Source organism: Nymphalis io, chromosome 5, assembly GCF_905147045.1.
Source record: "Nymphalis io chromosome 5, ilAglIoxx1.1, whole genome shotgun sequence".
Taxonomy (NCBI): Eukaryota; Metazoa; Arthropoda; class Insecta; order Lepidoptera; family Nymphalidae; genus Nymphalis; species Nymphalis io.
In genome coordinates, this window is record NC_065892.1 from 1,692,193 (window position 1) to 1,708,612 (window position 16,420).

Sequence of the window (16,420 nt, forward strand, 5' to 3'; positions counted from 1 at the left end):
AGAAGCCATTTAAATAGATTATATCTTATAATATTAAATGAGCAATTCTTGTATATTATAAATATATCAGATATTCTATAGCAAAACAGCAGTACTTGTTATTGTTGTATTCCGGTTTGAAGGGTGAGTGAGCCTATGTAATAACAAGCACAAGGGGCATAACATCTTAGTTCCCAAGGTTGGTGGCGCATTGGCGATGTAAGAAGCGATGGTTAACATTTCTTACAATGCCAATGTCTATGGGCGTTGGTGACCACTTACCATAAGGTGGCCCATATGCTCATCCGCCTACCAATTCCATAAAAAAATAGGATAATCATACAAACATTCAATTTTATAAATATAGACAATTCACAGCTTGTTATACATTTGTTGCTTATCTTATTTCAATAGCTACGATAGATCTATCTAGATATTTTAACTATAAAGAAAAAGTAATAAGAAAAAAAAAGAGAGCGCGTTGAAATCTTTTATACGTAAATGAATACAAAGTTATTGCATAATAATTAAATGAATGGAATATAAGATATTATTACAACTTAAAAAATTCTAACACTAAAATAATTATACAATTATTATAATATATATATCCCATACATAGCTTGATATATTTATAATTAAATATGATTTAATTGATATAACTTCATGATCATTAAACGTAAGTAAATAGAAGTATTATGAAGTTTGTTGATAGCTTTATTTAATTTAAATACAAAGGAATTAAAAAAAAAAATTGATTATCGATAACGGTAATATCGTAGTGGCTAGGATAAGTTTTAAATTTTGAGTATCTACTTGAGTTTTAATGTTATATATATTTATAGGAAAATATTTGAAATATCTTTTTATAATTTAGTCTTTCAGTTCGGGCTATGTCATATATTATTACGCTTTAAAATAACGTTTAATGATTAGTAACTCACAATAACCTTTTATGTTTCTTTACTTTCACTCTCTATCCTAAACTTACGTATACCTTTGACTATGTTAAGATTGTGGAGCATTGTATGTATTTCATTATTTATACATTTATATAATCAAATAAAGAACGACTATAAAGCAAAACCAAGACCTTACGTATTAGTTCCGGACTTTCGTAGAGCAGCAATTAAGAGGGCAATGAGAGGTCGTTGCGAGATGCGCCTCTCCCAGCACTCAGTGAAAGTGCCACGCCCACATCGTGCATCGACACCGTGGCCAAATCTTGTCTATTCGTGTGAAACAGTACCAATTTTGACGAATTTTGAATATTTGCTACATTGTAAAGTTTTTATAAAATAACACAAAAAAATACAATACGAAATATTACAATAACGCATATAGGACTATATTTAAAAATATTATTATTATTTTATTTCACACCATAGTACATGTTATCTTCAAAGAACAAATTAAATTTAAGAAATATATTTTTCTATGTTAATAAAAAATTTTAAACCAATACAATAAAGAGCAAGTAGATGAGATTTTATCAAGGGGATATACGTTACAAATGAGTATAGTGTCGGTATGTTTCTCACACTAATTAAAACACTTAAGAAAGTTAGCACGCAATTTACATACCATGTCGTCACGATTCACGACATGCTTTGCTACTAAACAATAAACTACCACTCTCTCGTTCAATTACCGCTTACTAACTTTACAAACAACCTTAACGAAAAAATTATGATCAATGGTTATAATTACGAAAATAATTCAAACATCTAGACCTCGGAGTGATAGCACAAATACTTTTCCAAAAAATTATAACTGCACGTTTTATTGTCTCCACTTGAGGACGGGTTTATTGTTCGCCCAGAAAATCGAAATAGTTATTTATCGGAGAAATGCAGCATTTTCACTATTTTTATAGAGTAGTAGCTATTTTTAATTAAGATTATACCTATATATTTATTGAGGTCCTAATGATTAATAATTCGATTGCCTATTCTATAATTTTAATAACAAAATAATATTGTAGGAATTTTCTTTAAATTCCTAAAACTAAAATAAAGAAGTAAAATAATGTATTAAATAATATATTCATTTAAAATTACGCTGTCTATATTATGATTGCGGCTGTTATTTACGATATGACATGATTAGATCATTTCCGGTTTAATTTATACGGAAGTAAAGGTACAGTACAGAGTACATATCGGAAGTACCTATTATATAGTGGAGTTTTAAATAAATAAAAAAACATTTTTTGTTAGCATAATAGCTACAATTGTATGATTTTTAGGATCTATGTGTACGTTTGTTACACAAATAAAAATATAAATATCATAAAGAATAATTAAAAAGCCGAGATGGCCTAGTGGTAAGAACGCGTGAATCTTAACCGATGATCGTGGGTTCAAACCCGGGCAAGCACCACTGAATTTTCATGTGCTTAATTTGTGATTATAATTCATCTCGTGCTTTACGGTGAAGGAAAACATCGTGAGGAAACCTGCATGTGTCTAATTTCACTGAAATTCTGCCACATGTGTATTCCACCAACCCGCATTGGAGCAGCGTGGTGGAAAGCTCTAAACCTTCTCCTCAAAAAGAGGTGCGGAGGCCTTTAGCCCAGCAGTGGGACATTCACAGGCTGTTACTGTTACTGTAAAGAATAATTAATGAGGTTTTTCAATTAAATTTAGCGAATTTTAAATGGGATGTTTATATATTAGGGCAACTAAATCGCTATCAGACAATTTATATAGATTATATTTATATTTGCATTTGTAAGAAAATAACTTTTTAAATAAACTTAATCACTATCGGCCTTATAAACCTTTGCGGCTGTGTAGTTAAACAGTAATTTCGCTCTTTCTGTCATTGCCGATTTGATATTCGAAAGAAGAAGACACAACATTGTTTAACTAATCGTCCGCTGAACAACATTTATAAATAAGGTCGCATTTCAATTTCAATTTATAGGTTATTTGTGAATTATCTTTTTTATATTTTCTTGCCATTTATAATACGGAATAATGAATGTTTGTTACTCATAGAAATGTTAGCTACAAGTGAGTAGGTACGGTGTAGCTGAGGATATAACTGCAGGTACTGACGAAATGGAAAAGAAAACAAACTGCCCCCGAATGCGTACGATACTAAACTTTGAAGTTATTTTTATTTTCGATTTATATTGATTTAGATTACTTTATATTGAGCCGAGATGGCCCAGTGGTAAGAAGAGCCGAGATGGCCCAGTGGTAAGAACTTGTGAATCTTAACCGATGATCGTGGGTTCAAACCCGGGCAAGCACCACTGAATTTTCATGTGCTTAATTTGTGATTATAATTCATCTCGTGCTTTACGGTGAAGGAAAACATCGTGAGGAAACCTGCATGTGTCTAATTTCACTGAAATTCTGCCACATGTGTATTCCACCAACCCGCATTGGAGCAGCGTGGTGGAATAAGCTCCAAACCTTCTCCTCAAAAAGAGGAGAGGAGGCCTTTAGCCCAGCAGTGGGACATTCACAGGCTGTTACAGTTACAGTACAGATTACTTTATGCAAACAGGAAACGGTATTTTATATTTAACGACAATATAGGTGCTCTATTTACATTGACTATTTATAGGTACTGAAAAACTAAAAAGAGAAACGTCTAAAGAACAAATATCTTAAGACAGTTATCAAGTACATCAATCAACTTTGAGGAAAAAGAGAAGAGTACCTAACTGTTTATTTCAATTGGTGTATAAAATAGAAGTATCAATAAAGTTTTTATGTCAAGGTGAAAAAGACTCATAAATAAAAATTTTCGACAACATTTTACAACATAAAAATTGATAGTACATTGTTAATTATATTTTATTAAGCGTTTAAATTATATTTTAAAACATTTCATGTGGATGTTGTAGTGAGCATTAAGACCCCGAAGCCCGATATTTATACCGGTTAAATAAATTGTCGATGCCACAGTCAGATTTCAAAGCCTGGTGATTCATTTCAACAAAGAAATTGAATTTAAGTTTATCTGGTACAAGATAGTATAAATAGAAAATAACGATGAAGACGACAAAAAAATCTCATTAAATACTAATTTATTGTAATCAGTGTTTTTTAATGAGTTCAATATTATTATAATCACTTTTATATTACGTCAAAAATATCATTTTTTGTACAAAAATGATATAGTTTATAGAGATCAGTGTAAACAGTGTGTATAACAGTAAAGTTACTGTTTTCTGCTTTATAACATTACTGATTCCAGCGCTATTCTTAATAACTATCGAGCCATGAAATGAAGCTAGGTTGCTTTTCTGCGGGTCACTAACTATAACCGACAAAAAGTTTACACATTATGTTTTACATTTAGAAACCACAATGATCATAAAATAAACGGAACAATTATTTTCCGCAGAACAGATAAAAATAATAAATATTTTTTGCTTCGAAATTTAAAATCACAATCAGCATATTACAAAATAAAATTAAAACAGTAAAATAACTCGCTGACCGAAATTCGTTATTAACAGCACGAGCTGCGTAATTACCCTAATATTTATAGCATACATCATTATCCAGCTGTTATATACAGTACGTGATTAAACACGACAAGTTTGGTGAGAAAATATTTTGATCGCATGAGGTTCTTATTTCATTTTAGTTCAATCTTCTTAATTATCCGGCTTTCTTAAATTTATATTATAAAAATATATTTGTACTTTTGTTTATACAAGAAAACTTCTATTTCGCCATAGTAAATATATGATGGGGTCTCAAGGATTATGATATTATAATAGTCTTTTTAATATATATTCGCCCATTTTTAAATATATAAATCTCTTGTTGAAAGTACGCAAATTAAATAACTTATATGTATTATATACTAGTCCAGTAACTAAAGACATAAAAAGGGACTTTCACTACAAATGAAAATGTTATAAATCAATACTTTAATTTTATAATGTATTTTTATTCATGTTAATTATTTATCAAGAACCGTTATAATCTATTAACAATTAATGAACTTATTTTATAATGATGTCTATTTCCTGCTACCAACTACCCAATAATCATCCAAGAGTTATAAAAATGCGACCTACTTAAAATCATATTGCAATTGATTTTTCATATATCAAACTATATAAGTTAAATATATACGAAAAAAACTAATAAACTAATGAAATCTCTCTATTCAATAAAACTGTCGTACGTTGTTACTTTAAGTAATTAAATAAAAGTTGCTAATAAGGCCTCAAATCCCTTTATATTTTAATTAATTATGCGTAATTCGATTCATTTTTATTGATAATCATAATCGTGCTCATGTACTATCGCTGGGACAATGAAAATACTAGTTATCAATAACCAGCGACCCGCCTCATCTTCGCACGGGTGCAATTTACTAATGAAGAAAATTAGAAGAAATAACGTTTATTTATTTATAGATCAAAATTAGTCCACGGTTCATATATTCAAATTAGGATTATTTTAACTTGCAAATGCACGTAGATAATTTAGAATCGGTGATATCTAAGGTATTAATTAGAAAGACATAGTTTAAAAGGCAATTTTAAATGCTCAAGGTAACTAACATACTAAATAAGGGCTAATAATGAATCGGAGAACATGGCATCGCAAATAACCTGTAGTTCTTTAATATTTTTTATAGGTAAAATTATTTGTTATGAATGTACCTTAGACGATGCTATTGCGTACTTTTTTTTAAGAGCTACAATTTTCTAATACATTGTTTTTATGTATCTTCTAAGGTTCAGCCAGCGTTAGCCATGTTAGAGTATTAAAACAGTTTATTGGACAAAAAACCACCATAGTTCATACATACATAAACCTTCCTCGTTTATTTTAACTAAATTTTTTAAGTCTTAAATTATAAAACATAAACTGAGTTGTAAATTATCTTTAAGGATGGGAAAACATAGGTATACGTTCCATATTATTAACCAAACGAAACGTAAACATACTATAAATTTACTAAGTATTATAAATTTCCAACAATAAGTACTCCACTTTGCTTGGAAAAGCATGAATCATTATGTCAAGTAATGATCAATAAATCATATCAGATAATAAGCACTCGGTTTGATTACATGACGATATTATTGCAGACGTCCGTGAATGCCGCGCCGCATGGATGGCGCCGCAACTATGGCGGTCGCTCGCCTTCTTCCTGGCAGCTACCACCCTCACCGTAGCTAAATGTTTGTATATTGTCATTATTTCATTAATTAAATTCGACCTAAGAACATTTTTCAATCCCAAAACCCACATTCTTTTAACCTTTTTATTCCAAGCTGTAGTATTAATTATTGCAATAATTGGCATTGGGTTAATTTACAAAAGAATTAATCTATTTACTAAGACAGAACTCGTTTCAAAGGAAGTAAAAAAATAAGATTCCATTGAATTAACACCGTATCTAGCAAGCAATTCTTAGGTTTCTCACCATACACGACGCTGGGAACGGCACCGTTTCCATGGCTAATGTGATATACTGCCCTACAGCGCCACATCAAGGCCAACAAAAACCAGCCAGCCGTTCACCCGGAGACGGCGAACAATTTAGGTCACCGACTGCTTTGTGTCCTTTACGTTCTTTACATTTTAATCGAAACCTCTTTTGCTGTTCACTTCAGTTTTTAGTCTTATAAATAAATACTAATCTTTTTCTTATTTTTTGTCAATAGATTAAAATGCCAAAATAATTAATGATTAGATTACATTTCTGTGATTCATTCGGAATCAATTTTTAAAATTACCTTCTTTCATTAATCTTTTCAAATTAAAAAACAGATGCAGAACTAGAGTCATGGAAAGGAGGTGGAAGACCAGTAACATCAGCGCAGGAGGCTGAAGACGAACGTCATGATGCAGAACTGCTTGCAGCTGTACGTACGTCCATGAAACAATGGGAAATCAAGAGGTCACGCACAAGGTCCGTATCATGATTAAAATACACAGCATAATGAAACTGACTAATTATGACTGTGACCTTTTTTAATGAGCATTTTATGCAAAAAATACTTCCTTCAGATTTTAACGATTATGTACTCCTAGATAAACCATAAATACCTATTGTTATAGTTGTTTTCGTAGTTTATATAAACGATTTTGGTACCTTTATCAAGAAATTAAGCTTGCAGCAAGTATAATTTGATAAAGTGAAACTGATGATGAAGACCACAGTTGGCCACCAGACCTCCTCAATGATACGTATGTCACGTATGTCACGGTGTCGCCAAGATAACATATTTTATTCTTATAATATTATTTTTAGAGTATTATTTGAAGTTGTTTGTTATATATTATTGCGATAGCTCTGCTCGTCATAAGAAAATAACGATTATATTATTTGTATCTATGAATTTTTCTCCTATGGTTTACCGCTTTCGAGCTATTGACAGAGAAAGTAAAAAAATAAGCGATTGAAATTTGCTTTTTTCCGATTTCTTTCTCGTGATTCGGTTACCACCTCGCTTTTTATCATCTACATATTCTTGTATCATCTAATAAGCCTTATATAGTTAACCAATAATATATTATAAAGCATAGATATGTTTTGTAATATATTATTGCTTACAAAACATATAAAATAATACATACCTAATATCTATAGTGATATTATGAGCCATCATGATGTGAAAGTTGCATGATATGTGGCTTCTCGTTTCGTACTTTTTGCGTATATCCAGCTAAAACAAATAGACTATACTTTCCTTGAAGATTAAAAGATATCTATACAATAAATAAGGAGACGTTTATTTTTGTAATGCCTAACTGAAAAAACTACTAAACCAATATACATAAAACTTATACCCAATAACATCTGTCGACAATTTTGCTTGTCATTTGAAAGTCACTTTAAAGATCTGCCCAAAACTGATTTTAATACTTGACTAGGATATATGCAAGAAATAAAAAATAGAATAAAATAACAGCCTGTAAATGTCCCAGTGTTGGGCTAAGGCCTCTCCTTTTGAGGAGAAAGTTTGGAGTTTATTCCACCACGCTGCTCCAATGCGGGTCGAGGATACACTGGTTATGATACACATTCACGTGTTCAAACCACTTCGCATTCGCAAAAAAAACTGTTAATAGGAGACTAAATAAGTTTTAAGAAAAACTTTTTGGTGAAGTACTAGCGCCGTTCAATTAAAAATTAAATTTCAAATCAATATAGGTACATTGAATTGAAATGGAATCATTTCCGAAAGTTAACAACAAAACTAATGGTATTAACAATACTTTCACCACTGGCTCAACACTGCGCAAATTCTATTCTCTGATTCTGTTAAATGGTAATGAAGCGATATTAAAAATCAAAATACTTATGAAATATTAAAAAAAAAATCTTATGTCAATTACAAATCATTAAATATTAAATAATTATTTTATAAAAGAAAACAGCTATTATTATCGTATTATTATTATAAAAAGATATTTGTGTGTATTTTTTTTCTGATTTTCCTAAAAATATAAATATAAAAGATAAAAAACTTATTAAAGTCTGTCGTTTAGTTTTCATTAAAATAATAACTAAAATAATAAATACAATTTATTGCTCATGATTATGGGTCGTACGAGTACAAAACATACGAATGAATATATAAACTTATCAGTATATGTATTCGCTATTTATTTTAATATATTTTTGTTTGTATAATAATGCCTTATTAACAAGTTTGTACTTCATTAAATGCGTTAGCTTAAAATACAAAATGTGTAGGCCAAGGTAGAAGTCAAATTAAATTTCTAAGCAAGGCTACTGAATACCTAATAGATTTCGGAAACACATAAATATTATAGCCTTGTACTGTTAACCTTTTTTTTTTTAAATAATACTAGATAACAATGAATACAAAATATATCATAATCATTTTATATCCCATACACCGGCAATGCGCTGTCAACCATGATATGGTAAGCAAAACTCTAAAACGAATATCATTAGCTCGCTTACATTAATTCAATACGAATCACAAAAATACAAATATATATTCCTATTGGCCCAGTGGTAAGAACGCGTGAATCTTAACCGATGAACGTGGGTTCAAACCCGGGCAAGCACCTCTGAATTTTCATGTGCTTAATTTCTGTTATAATTCATTTCGTGCTTTTCGGTGAAGGAAAACATCGTGAGGAAACCTGCATGTGTCTAATTTCATCGAAATTCTGCCACATGTGTATTCCACCAACCCGCATTGGAGCAGCGTGGTGAAATAAGCTCCAAACCTTCTCCTCAAAAAGGGAGAGGAGGCCTTAGCCCAGCAGTGGGACATTTACAGGCTGTTACTATTACTGTACTGTTACTACCTTTCCATTTCAATTGGAGAAGTAGTAAAGATAAACAAACCTTAGATACACATATTCCATGCGATTAGCTAATAACTTTGTTGTATTCTGCACTATAAACACTTCTTGATTAATTCACCTTTATTTATAATTCATGGACCGACCAAATAAAAACAACTGTTGGCGGTCCTTTGCATGAATGCACCAGGCTCACCACTAACAGAGACTTATGGCGAAGGCTCGTGAATCGAATAACATCTGCGCCGAATAATTCATAATACTTCATGGCGACCACGACCGCTCTGACAAGAGTGTCACGACGAAGAAGAAGAAGAATTATAATTCAACTTAACCACCTAATTTATAATCACTTTCATTTAACTTCCAAAGATCCGATTACCACTCCGCGCACATTAAAAACCCCATCTTTCGCGAATCCATGGTGATTACTATTTTCAAGAACTTGACCAATGATATCGCGTCAACTCGATCGTTTCGTCGAAAGTGAAGATGTGCGAAAAGTCATTTATGTCATTACTCCTCTAGTGGTTGGCTAAGAACATCTAGCACTGCTAGCTAGCGTTTTTAGAATAATGAGCAACGACAATAGGTTGCAAATGACGCTTACTTAAATTCTATAAAAAAAGATAACGAAATTTGATAGGTACAATCATAGACAAAGCATGGCCTTTTCAATAACACTTTGAATTTCGGAAAACAAATCTTGATTTTATGAAACATCATTATATTTAATATATATTGCCAAAAATTACGTTATTTATTTTGGTATCATTTTCAAAGGACCAAGAGATCACAAGGAAGCGTCTGCTACGGTGAGTTCGGCTGCTTCGAAGATGCGGGTCCATTTGCCTATTTAGAGACGCTGCCGAGTCCGCCTGTGGAGGTCGGAACACATTTTCTCCTCTACTCAACAACCAGCAGGTATTTTATTTACAAGGTCACAATATTAAATAAGTATTTTTTCTAATAATTTTACTTAATAATGTATATATATAATATTAAAATTAACTAATGATCATTATGAGAGGGATGTGGTTGTATTTCGTGTGTAATAAGACCAATCTAATAGATTGAAAGAAAACCAGTTCTACATTATCAAATTGCTGACACAATTAGATAATTCGTTCTCGAATTCTCAAGGTGATCACATTTCACGTGCATTACTGTAGGTACCATTTATCGGAGATACATATACGTCTTAGCTTTGAAATAAAGTTTTTAAGTACAAAAAATATCTACGTGTCTAAATATATTCATATATTTGATGATTAAAACTGTTATTTATTTAAACCTTGTTAACCACTTCATAAAAAAGACGGAAATCATATTATAGGTAGTATAAAAAATATAAGTAGAAATGTACAAACATACATGTTTTACATAGATAATTAGATAACAGTAATATAAATTACGATTTACGATTTAAATAAATAAATTATATATATATATATAATTTATTATTTTGACTTTTACCACGGATCATATAATTCTTTACAGTGATGATAGTTAAAATTGATAAAATAAAAAGTATCTAAAATTCAAAAAGTATAAAATAAATTCCCTCGTAATTTATTTTTAGAGGAGATCAGCCACTGATAGCGATTCCAGCGAGTAACATGTCGGCTGCATGGAGCTGGGCGGCGCGTGCATTTAACACGGCGCGCCCTACACGTGTCATTGTTCACGGATTTGGCTCCAACTGCGACAACGTATGGGTGTACGAGATGCGCTCCGCTCTAATGGCAGTCGTATGTGAAACAAGTATTCTATCATTAATATGCGATGCCTTAATTTGTTGAGTTGGATAGAAAGCTAGTTGAGATGCGACTAAGATCAATAGAATTTCCTTTTTGATGTTATCTGATTTTGCATAACCCAATTTATAGCGTCTTACGAATTTCAAAGCGTTGAAAATCGAATCAAAAGATTAAACGACACGAATACTCTAGACCCAGAGTTTTATACGTAACTTTTATTTATAGGAAGAGTGCAATGTAATTTGCGTTGACTGGGAAGGGGGGGCTACAATGCCGAATTATCTTCGAGCCGCGGCTAATACGAGACTTGTTGGCAAACAGTTGGCAATGCTCTTGCAAGGTAAAGTGTACAAAATTTCTACGAATTTTGTATGTTGTTAGTCATATTTTTGATATATATTTTATATTTAAAGAAATAATTGTTTTGTTCAACAGGCTTAGCTGAACATATCGATTTGCGGTACGAGGACGTTCATCTGATAGGATTTAGTTTGGGTGCACATGTCGCTGGTTTTGCTGGGTCGGAGTTAAGAAATATCAGTCGCATTACAGGTAGGCAGAACAGTTATTTGATCTATATGAATTATAATATAATAATAATAATTTTGTATGATATTATGGAAGATAGATAAAAAGGATAAAGAAAATACTGTTTTAATGTTTTATTTTTAGGTTCATTAAATTATTTTAAGTATATATTTTAGAGTATAATTATTAGTCAGGACGTTATTGTTTTTAAATGTGGAGTCCAAATCGCCGACTCGGAATCGATAATATTAACGATTTTTCAGAATATAAGCACATTTATTTAAAAATGCGAAACGCGCGAACAATTACGTTACGTTACGTAAATCGGTTTATAAAAATTGGCCAATCGTCGCATCCTACTCACGCCCGCGCACTCTGCTAAAAGACAATAAGGACATCCATAATTATGGCACTTGTGAAATTGTGTTAAATGGCCTAGAGTCGTTTAGAGTATAATTTTCAAACATTTGTAATTGTAATATTGACGTATAATTCTTTAAATTATAGGCTTAGATCCGGCCGGACCACTATTCGAATTTCAAGATTCTAAAGCTCGTTTAGACAAGTCTGACGCTAAGTTTGTGGACGTGATCCACTCTAACGGCGAGACCTTGATCCTGGGCGGCCTGGGCGCAGCGCAGCCACTGGGTCACGTCGACTTCTACCCTAATGGTGGACGCGTACAACATGGCTGCTCCAATTTGTAATACCTACGTTTTATATTTGCTTATATTATTATTTGCATCATTTGGAAGCAGCGCGTTTAATAAAACTCCCTGCAATCTGTAAGCGAATTTAAAAGTAATTAATCAAATCATAAATTTTCCAGGTTTGTTGGTGCAGTATCCGACCTGGTGCTGCCTTGGGCAAGTGCATCAATCGAAGGCCGCTCGCTATGCAACCATCGCCGAGCCTATAAGTTCTTTACCGACTCAGTTTCTCCTAAATGCCACTTTCCTGCGTTTCCTTGTTCGGATTATGATGCATTCTTGGAGGTAAACAATGTTTTGTTTATTGTTTTATAAAATATATATCTATAGATCAAATTTCCTAATATTTGTTAAATGTTAATTTAATATCTCTATAAATGTGCGATCTGTATTTTATCTACTTATTCGATTGTATCTGCGGCAGAGTATTAAAGTATAACTAGAATTTTTATTTCAGGGCCGTTGTTTTCCCTGTGACGGCGACCATCGATGTGGTAATATGGGCTATTACGCGGATCGCTCTCTTGGACGAGGGCAACTTTATCTCCTCACTAGGGAAGAAGAGCCTTTTTGTGGTTAGAATACCTTAATAACCTCAATCATACTAACATTTTTTTAAGTATTCTCGTACATAAATCAATTTGCAAATATTATCTAGTGATGACATAAGATGTGCTCCATTTTATGACAGTTCTTAATTTTTACAGCCCACCAGTATCACGTAGCCTTGTGGGCGTCGAGCGAGACGGGCGATAAGCCGAATTACGGACGAATTACACTCACTCTACATGGTGATTCGGGTCTAAATGAATCGTTTCCTATGACCAAGTAAGTTTAAAATATCATACGAAATCCAATAAATTATTATTATTTTAAAAAACCGACATCATATTTTTCTGTATAGACTTAATAAAAATAAAAGAAGAACAAAATAAACGTGACTGACGAAGTAAAACTGAAAATAGGCATACAAGCTTTAGATTTTTTATTTTTAAAATAAAAATAAGTATCAAATAAAGCTGCGAGAGTAAAGATAAAATAATAATATATTTTCGGAATAGTCTTTTAAATGCTTACTCCTTAACTCCGCGTGTGCACGTGTCAGGCGGTCGGAGCGAGCGCCGAGCGTGCGGTTCGGTCGCGTGCTGGTGCCGCACCCCGCGCTAGGCGTGCCGCTGCGCGCGTCGCTGCAGTACGCGGCCTACAACGGCTGGCTCACCGCAGGCGCGCGCGCCATGCTGCTGCACAAGCTACTCATCACGGACAGCTTTGGAAAGACGTCAGTTGGACCAAGCTAATGATTAACTCTTTCTAAAAAACCCACCTCTAATTGACCTGTAATCGTAGTTTAAAATTATATTTCGTAATCTACTCGTACTCGTTTCGAACTATTTTGTAATGATAAAAAGTTATTTACTGCCGTTACTGATCATATTCATCTAACCAAAAGAACTTTGATTTAGACTCCTATGACACGCAGATTTGTCTACGATATTCATTAATTGCGGACAAGGAGTGAGGCTGAACGACGTAGTAGATATTGAGAAACGATAAAGCAAATACTGTGCACTGTTAGGTTCTTGCCTACAATACGTAGTGGTTACTCTTTGCTTTACATAAAGAAAAAAACTTACAGCTTTCATTGAAGCAAAGGGAAAGCAAAATTCAGACTCCACGTGTACAATGTCTCATCTCTACTTCACCGCGGTTTTATTTGTAATAAAAAATAAGTGTATATATATTGCATTGAATCTATTTTATTTATAATATGTACCTACACATATTATATAGAGAATAAAGCGTTTAACTTTTTTAACAGATCGTCGTTTTGCAAAGAATTGCGGCTCGCAACTGATGAATCAGTCCAATTGCCGTTACATCCGGGAGACTGTAAAATTCAAGAGGTTAGTTTTTAGTGTTTAAATAGTTTGATTTTAGATCTCCTTCTTTTCATTTTAATAAAATAATAAATATTCTAAATTTTAGACTAAAGAACCATTGAATGAAACAATCGGCGAAACGGAGACCGTCGTAGAAAATGTAACTAATACACCCTTAGAAGACCCACATGATAATGAACTCCCTGAAGACAACCCAGACAGGCCATTTGTATTGGTAGACTCTTACGAATGGGAGGACACTGGAGACACTGGACGCGCTTTTGGTATGACAAATACTAAAACCGCACCAAGTGGACTTATAGAGATTGCTGAACCAGTGTTACGTCCTCGACTTCGCAAAATGCCAAGGCAAAGAGCAGATTCGCCCGACAACAATCACGAGATATCAGAGCCTATTCTTCGTGCTACTCAACCACCCCGAAGCACTACGCAGCCTCCATCTCGCAAACCCAAAAACTATGACGTCTCAACAACAACAAGTGATGTGTCTTCAGACGAGCGAGCCGAAAAAGAAACAACTAGCTTTGCTGTACAATATCTGCCAGCACGACTCGCGTCTTTCATCTCTAGAGCTGAGCGCTACGCTCGAGACACACTTTTACCATTGGTTTCAGCCTACGCTCCTCGTTTGCCTCTATTCGGATCACGCGAAGTTCCAAAGACAACCGCAAGATACATTCCTACCGAAGATGTGAACGTAACTAACTCCGTGCCCATTCCGATGCCAACATTGGAAATGAAGATAGAGTCTCTTCGGATAATGGGTCCTCCGGGAGAAAAACGCGAGTTCGAAACTCCAGAAGATCCCGATGTACCAGTAGTTATTTCTACGACGACTACATCATCTACTACTACTACCACTACCACTACTACTACTACTACACCAACAACGACAACGACTGCAGCGTTGCGTGCCGCTCCAGTAGAAATGTTACAAGTTGTTGAAGGGCCAGCTGCTTCCACTAGTACAGCACTTCCACCTATTGCCTTGCGTAGCAAAGGCGAAAAGATATTAATAGTATATCCAAGTAACGCCAGGGACGAAAGAAAAATCAAATCGCATTCGTTCCCTGAAGAGATGCAGTTTGAGGCGCTGTACAGGCACACGGCGGAACCCCAGGCGGTACGGGTAGACTTGCCCACATTCACGCCGCCAGTTTCGACTGAAAATCCATCACAAGCAACTTCCACAACTCCGAGCGCAAAATCATCTGACAGTCATTACATTCCAGTTCCATATTCTAATAAACATGATGAAGATATAAAATCTAAACTAAGGTAAATATCGATAGGAGTTGATATTTAATGCTACTTAATGTAAATATATCTTTTTGTGTACGCGTATAGTCCAATATGAAGGATTAGAAAAGGTAAATAAATAAACAAATTTTATAAATCATTATGAAGACATAAGTGGAAGAAGGTGACATGAAATAAAAAGATGATTCCAATTATCAGTTTTATGTTATTATGTTGATTACTTATTCATTTACCATCATGTTCTTTGATGTTTAAAATTTGACTAATATTAAAAATTTGACATACCACCTTCATCCACTTAAGTCTTTCATCATCATAAATTAATGTTTTTGTATATAAGTAACAAATGGTTGAACCATTAGTCATACGTGAAAAAGAATATTATCGTTTTTATTTTTAAATTAATAATAGCACCCGATGACCCGTCAAATCCAATACTGCGTTGTTCTTAATAATATTTATAGGAAAACTAATTTTAAATACAAAAGCACACGAGTTAATCATTTATTTTATTCATTGGCGCAATAATATATTCTATATAGTTAAATGTTATATCAATTGACGTATTCATTTATTTGTACAAGAAATCCAAATTTATGGAACTTACATAAGTATTCGATATACGTTATAAAGGCAATAAAAATTGCTTTGACTTGAATCGTATACTTTTGTTTTTGATTTTAAAAATCTAGTTAAGCTCAAATTGAAAAAAAAAACTAGAAAAGAAAGAATTTGTTCACCCAGTTCATTGCTGTTCTATGAATTCATTATACTCAAATAATCAAATAATAATTCATAAGTATTGTAGCAAGTAGTAAAAAAATTGAAATGGACAATCGCGATTTGGCATCTATTATTTAAAAAAATGTAATTTATTCACATTCATATACTTACTTTATTTTATTTAAATGATATACCAAAACTGTGTAACGTTTGAATCAGCTTTATGTCGTATTTGAATAACTTATAAATGTTGTGTACATACATACTATAAATAGTGT

At 33.0% G+C, this 16,420-nt stretch overlaps 1 protein-coding gene across 3 annotated transcripts in view; it reads left to right on the plus strand.

The window, feature by feature from the left end:
* LOC126768426 (uncharacterized) overlaps window positions 1-16,383 on the plus strand; it is a 43,513-nt gene extending 27,130 nt beyond the window's left edge. For all 3 annotated transcript variants that reach the window (XM_050486461.1, XM_050486463.1, XM_050486462.1), the window contains 13 exons: window positions 6,059-6,151; window positions 6,744-6,885; window positions 10,044-10,184; window positions 10,843-11,011; window positions 11,246-11,360; window positions 11,456-11,572; window positions 12,056-12,251; window positions 12,378-12,543; window positions 12,716-12,833; window positions 12,966-13,086; window positions 13,364-13,537; window positions 14,078-14,162; window positions 14,245-16,383. In XM_050486461.1, coding sequence (XP_050342418.1) covers window positions 6,059-6,151; window positions 6,744-6,885; window positions 10,044-10,184; window positions 10,843-11,011; window positions 11,246-11,360; window positions 11,456-11,572; window positions 12,056-12,251; window positions 12,378-12,543; window positions 12,716-12,833; window positions 12,966-13,086; window positions 13,364-13,537; window positions 14,078-14,162; window positions 14,245-15,441 — 2,834 coding nt within the window. In that variant the 3' untranslated portion in view covers window positions 15,442-16,383. The remainder of the gene's footprint in view (window positions 1-6,058; window positions 6,152-6,743; window positions 6,886-10,043; window positions 10,185-10,842; window positions 11,012-11,245; window positions 11,361-11,455; window positions 11,573-12,055; window positions 12,252-12,377; window positions 12,544-12,715; window positions 12,834-12,965; window positions 13,087-13,363; window positions 13,538-14,077; window positions 14,163-14,244) is intronic.
* The last annotated feature ends 37 nt before the right edge of the window (window positions 16,384-16,420 follow it).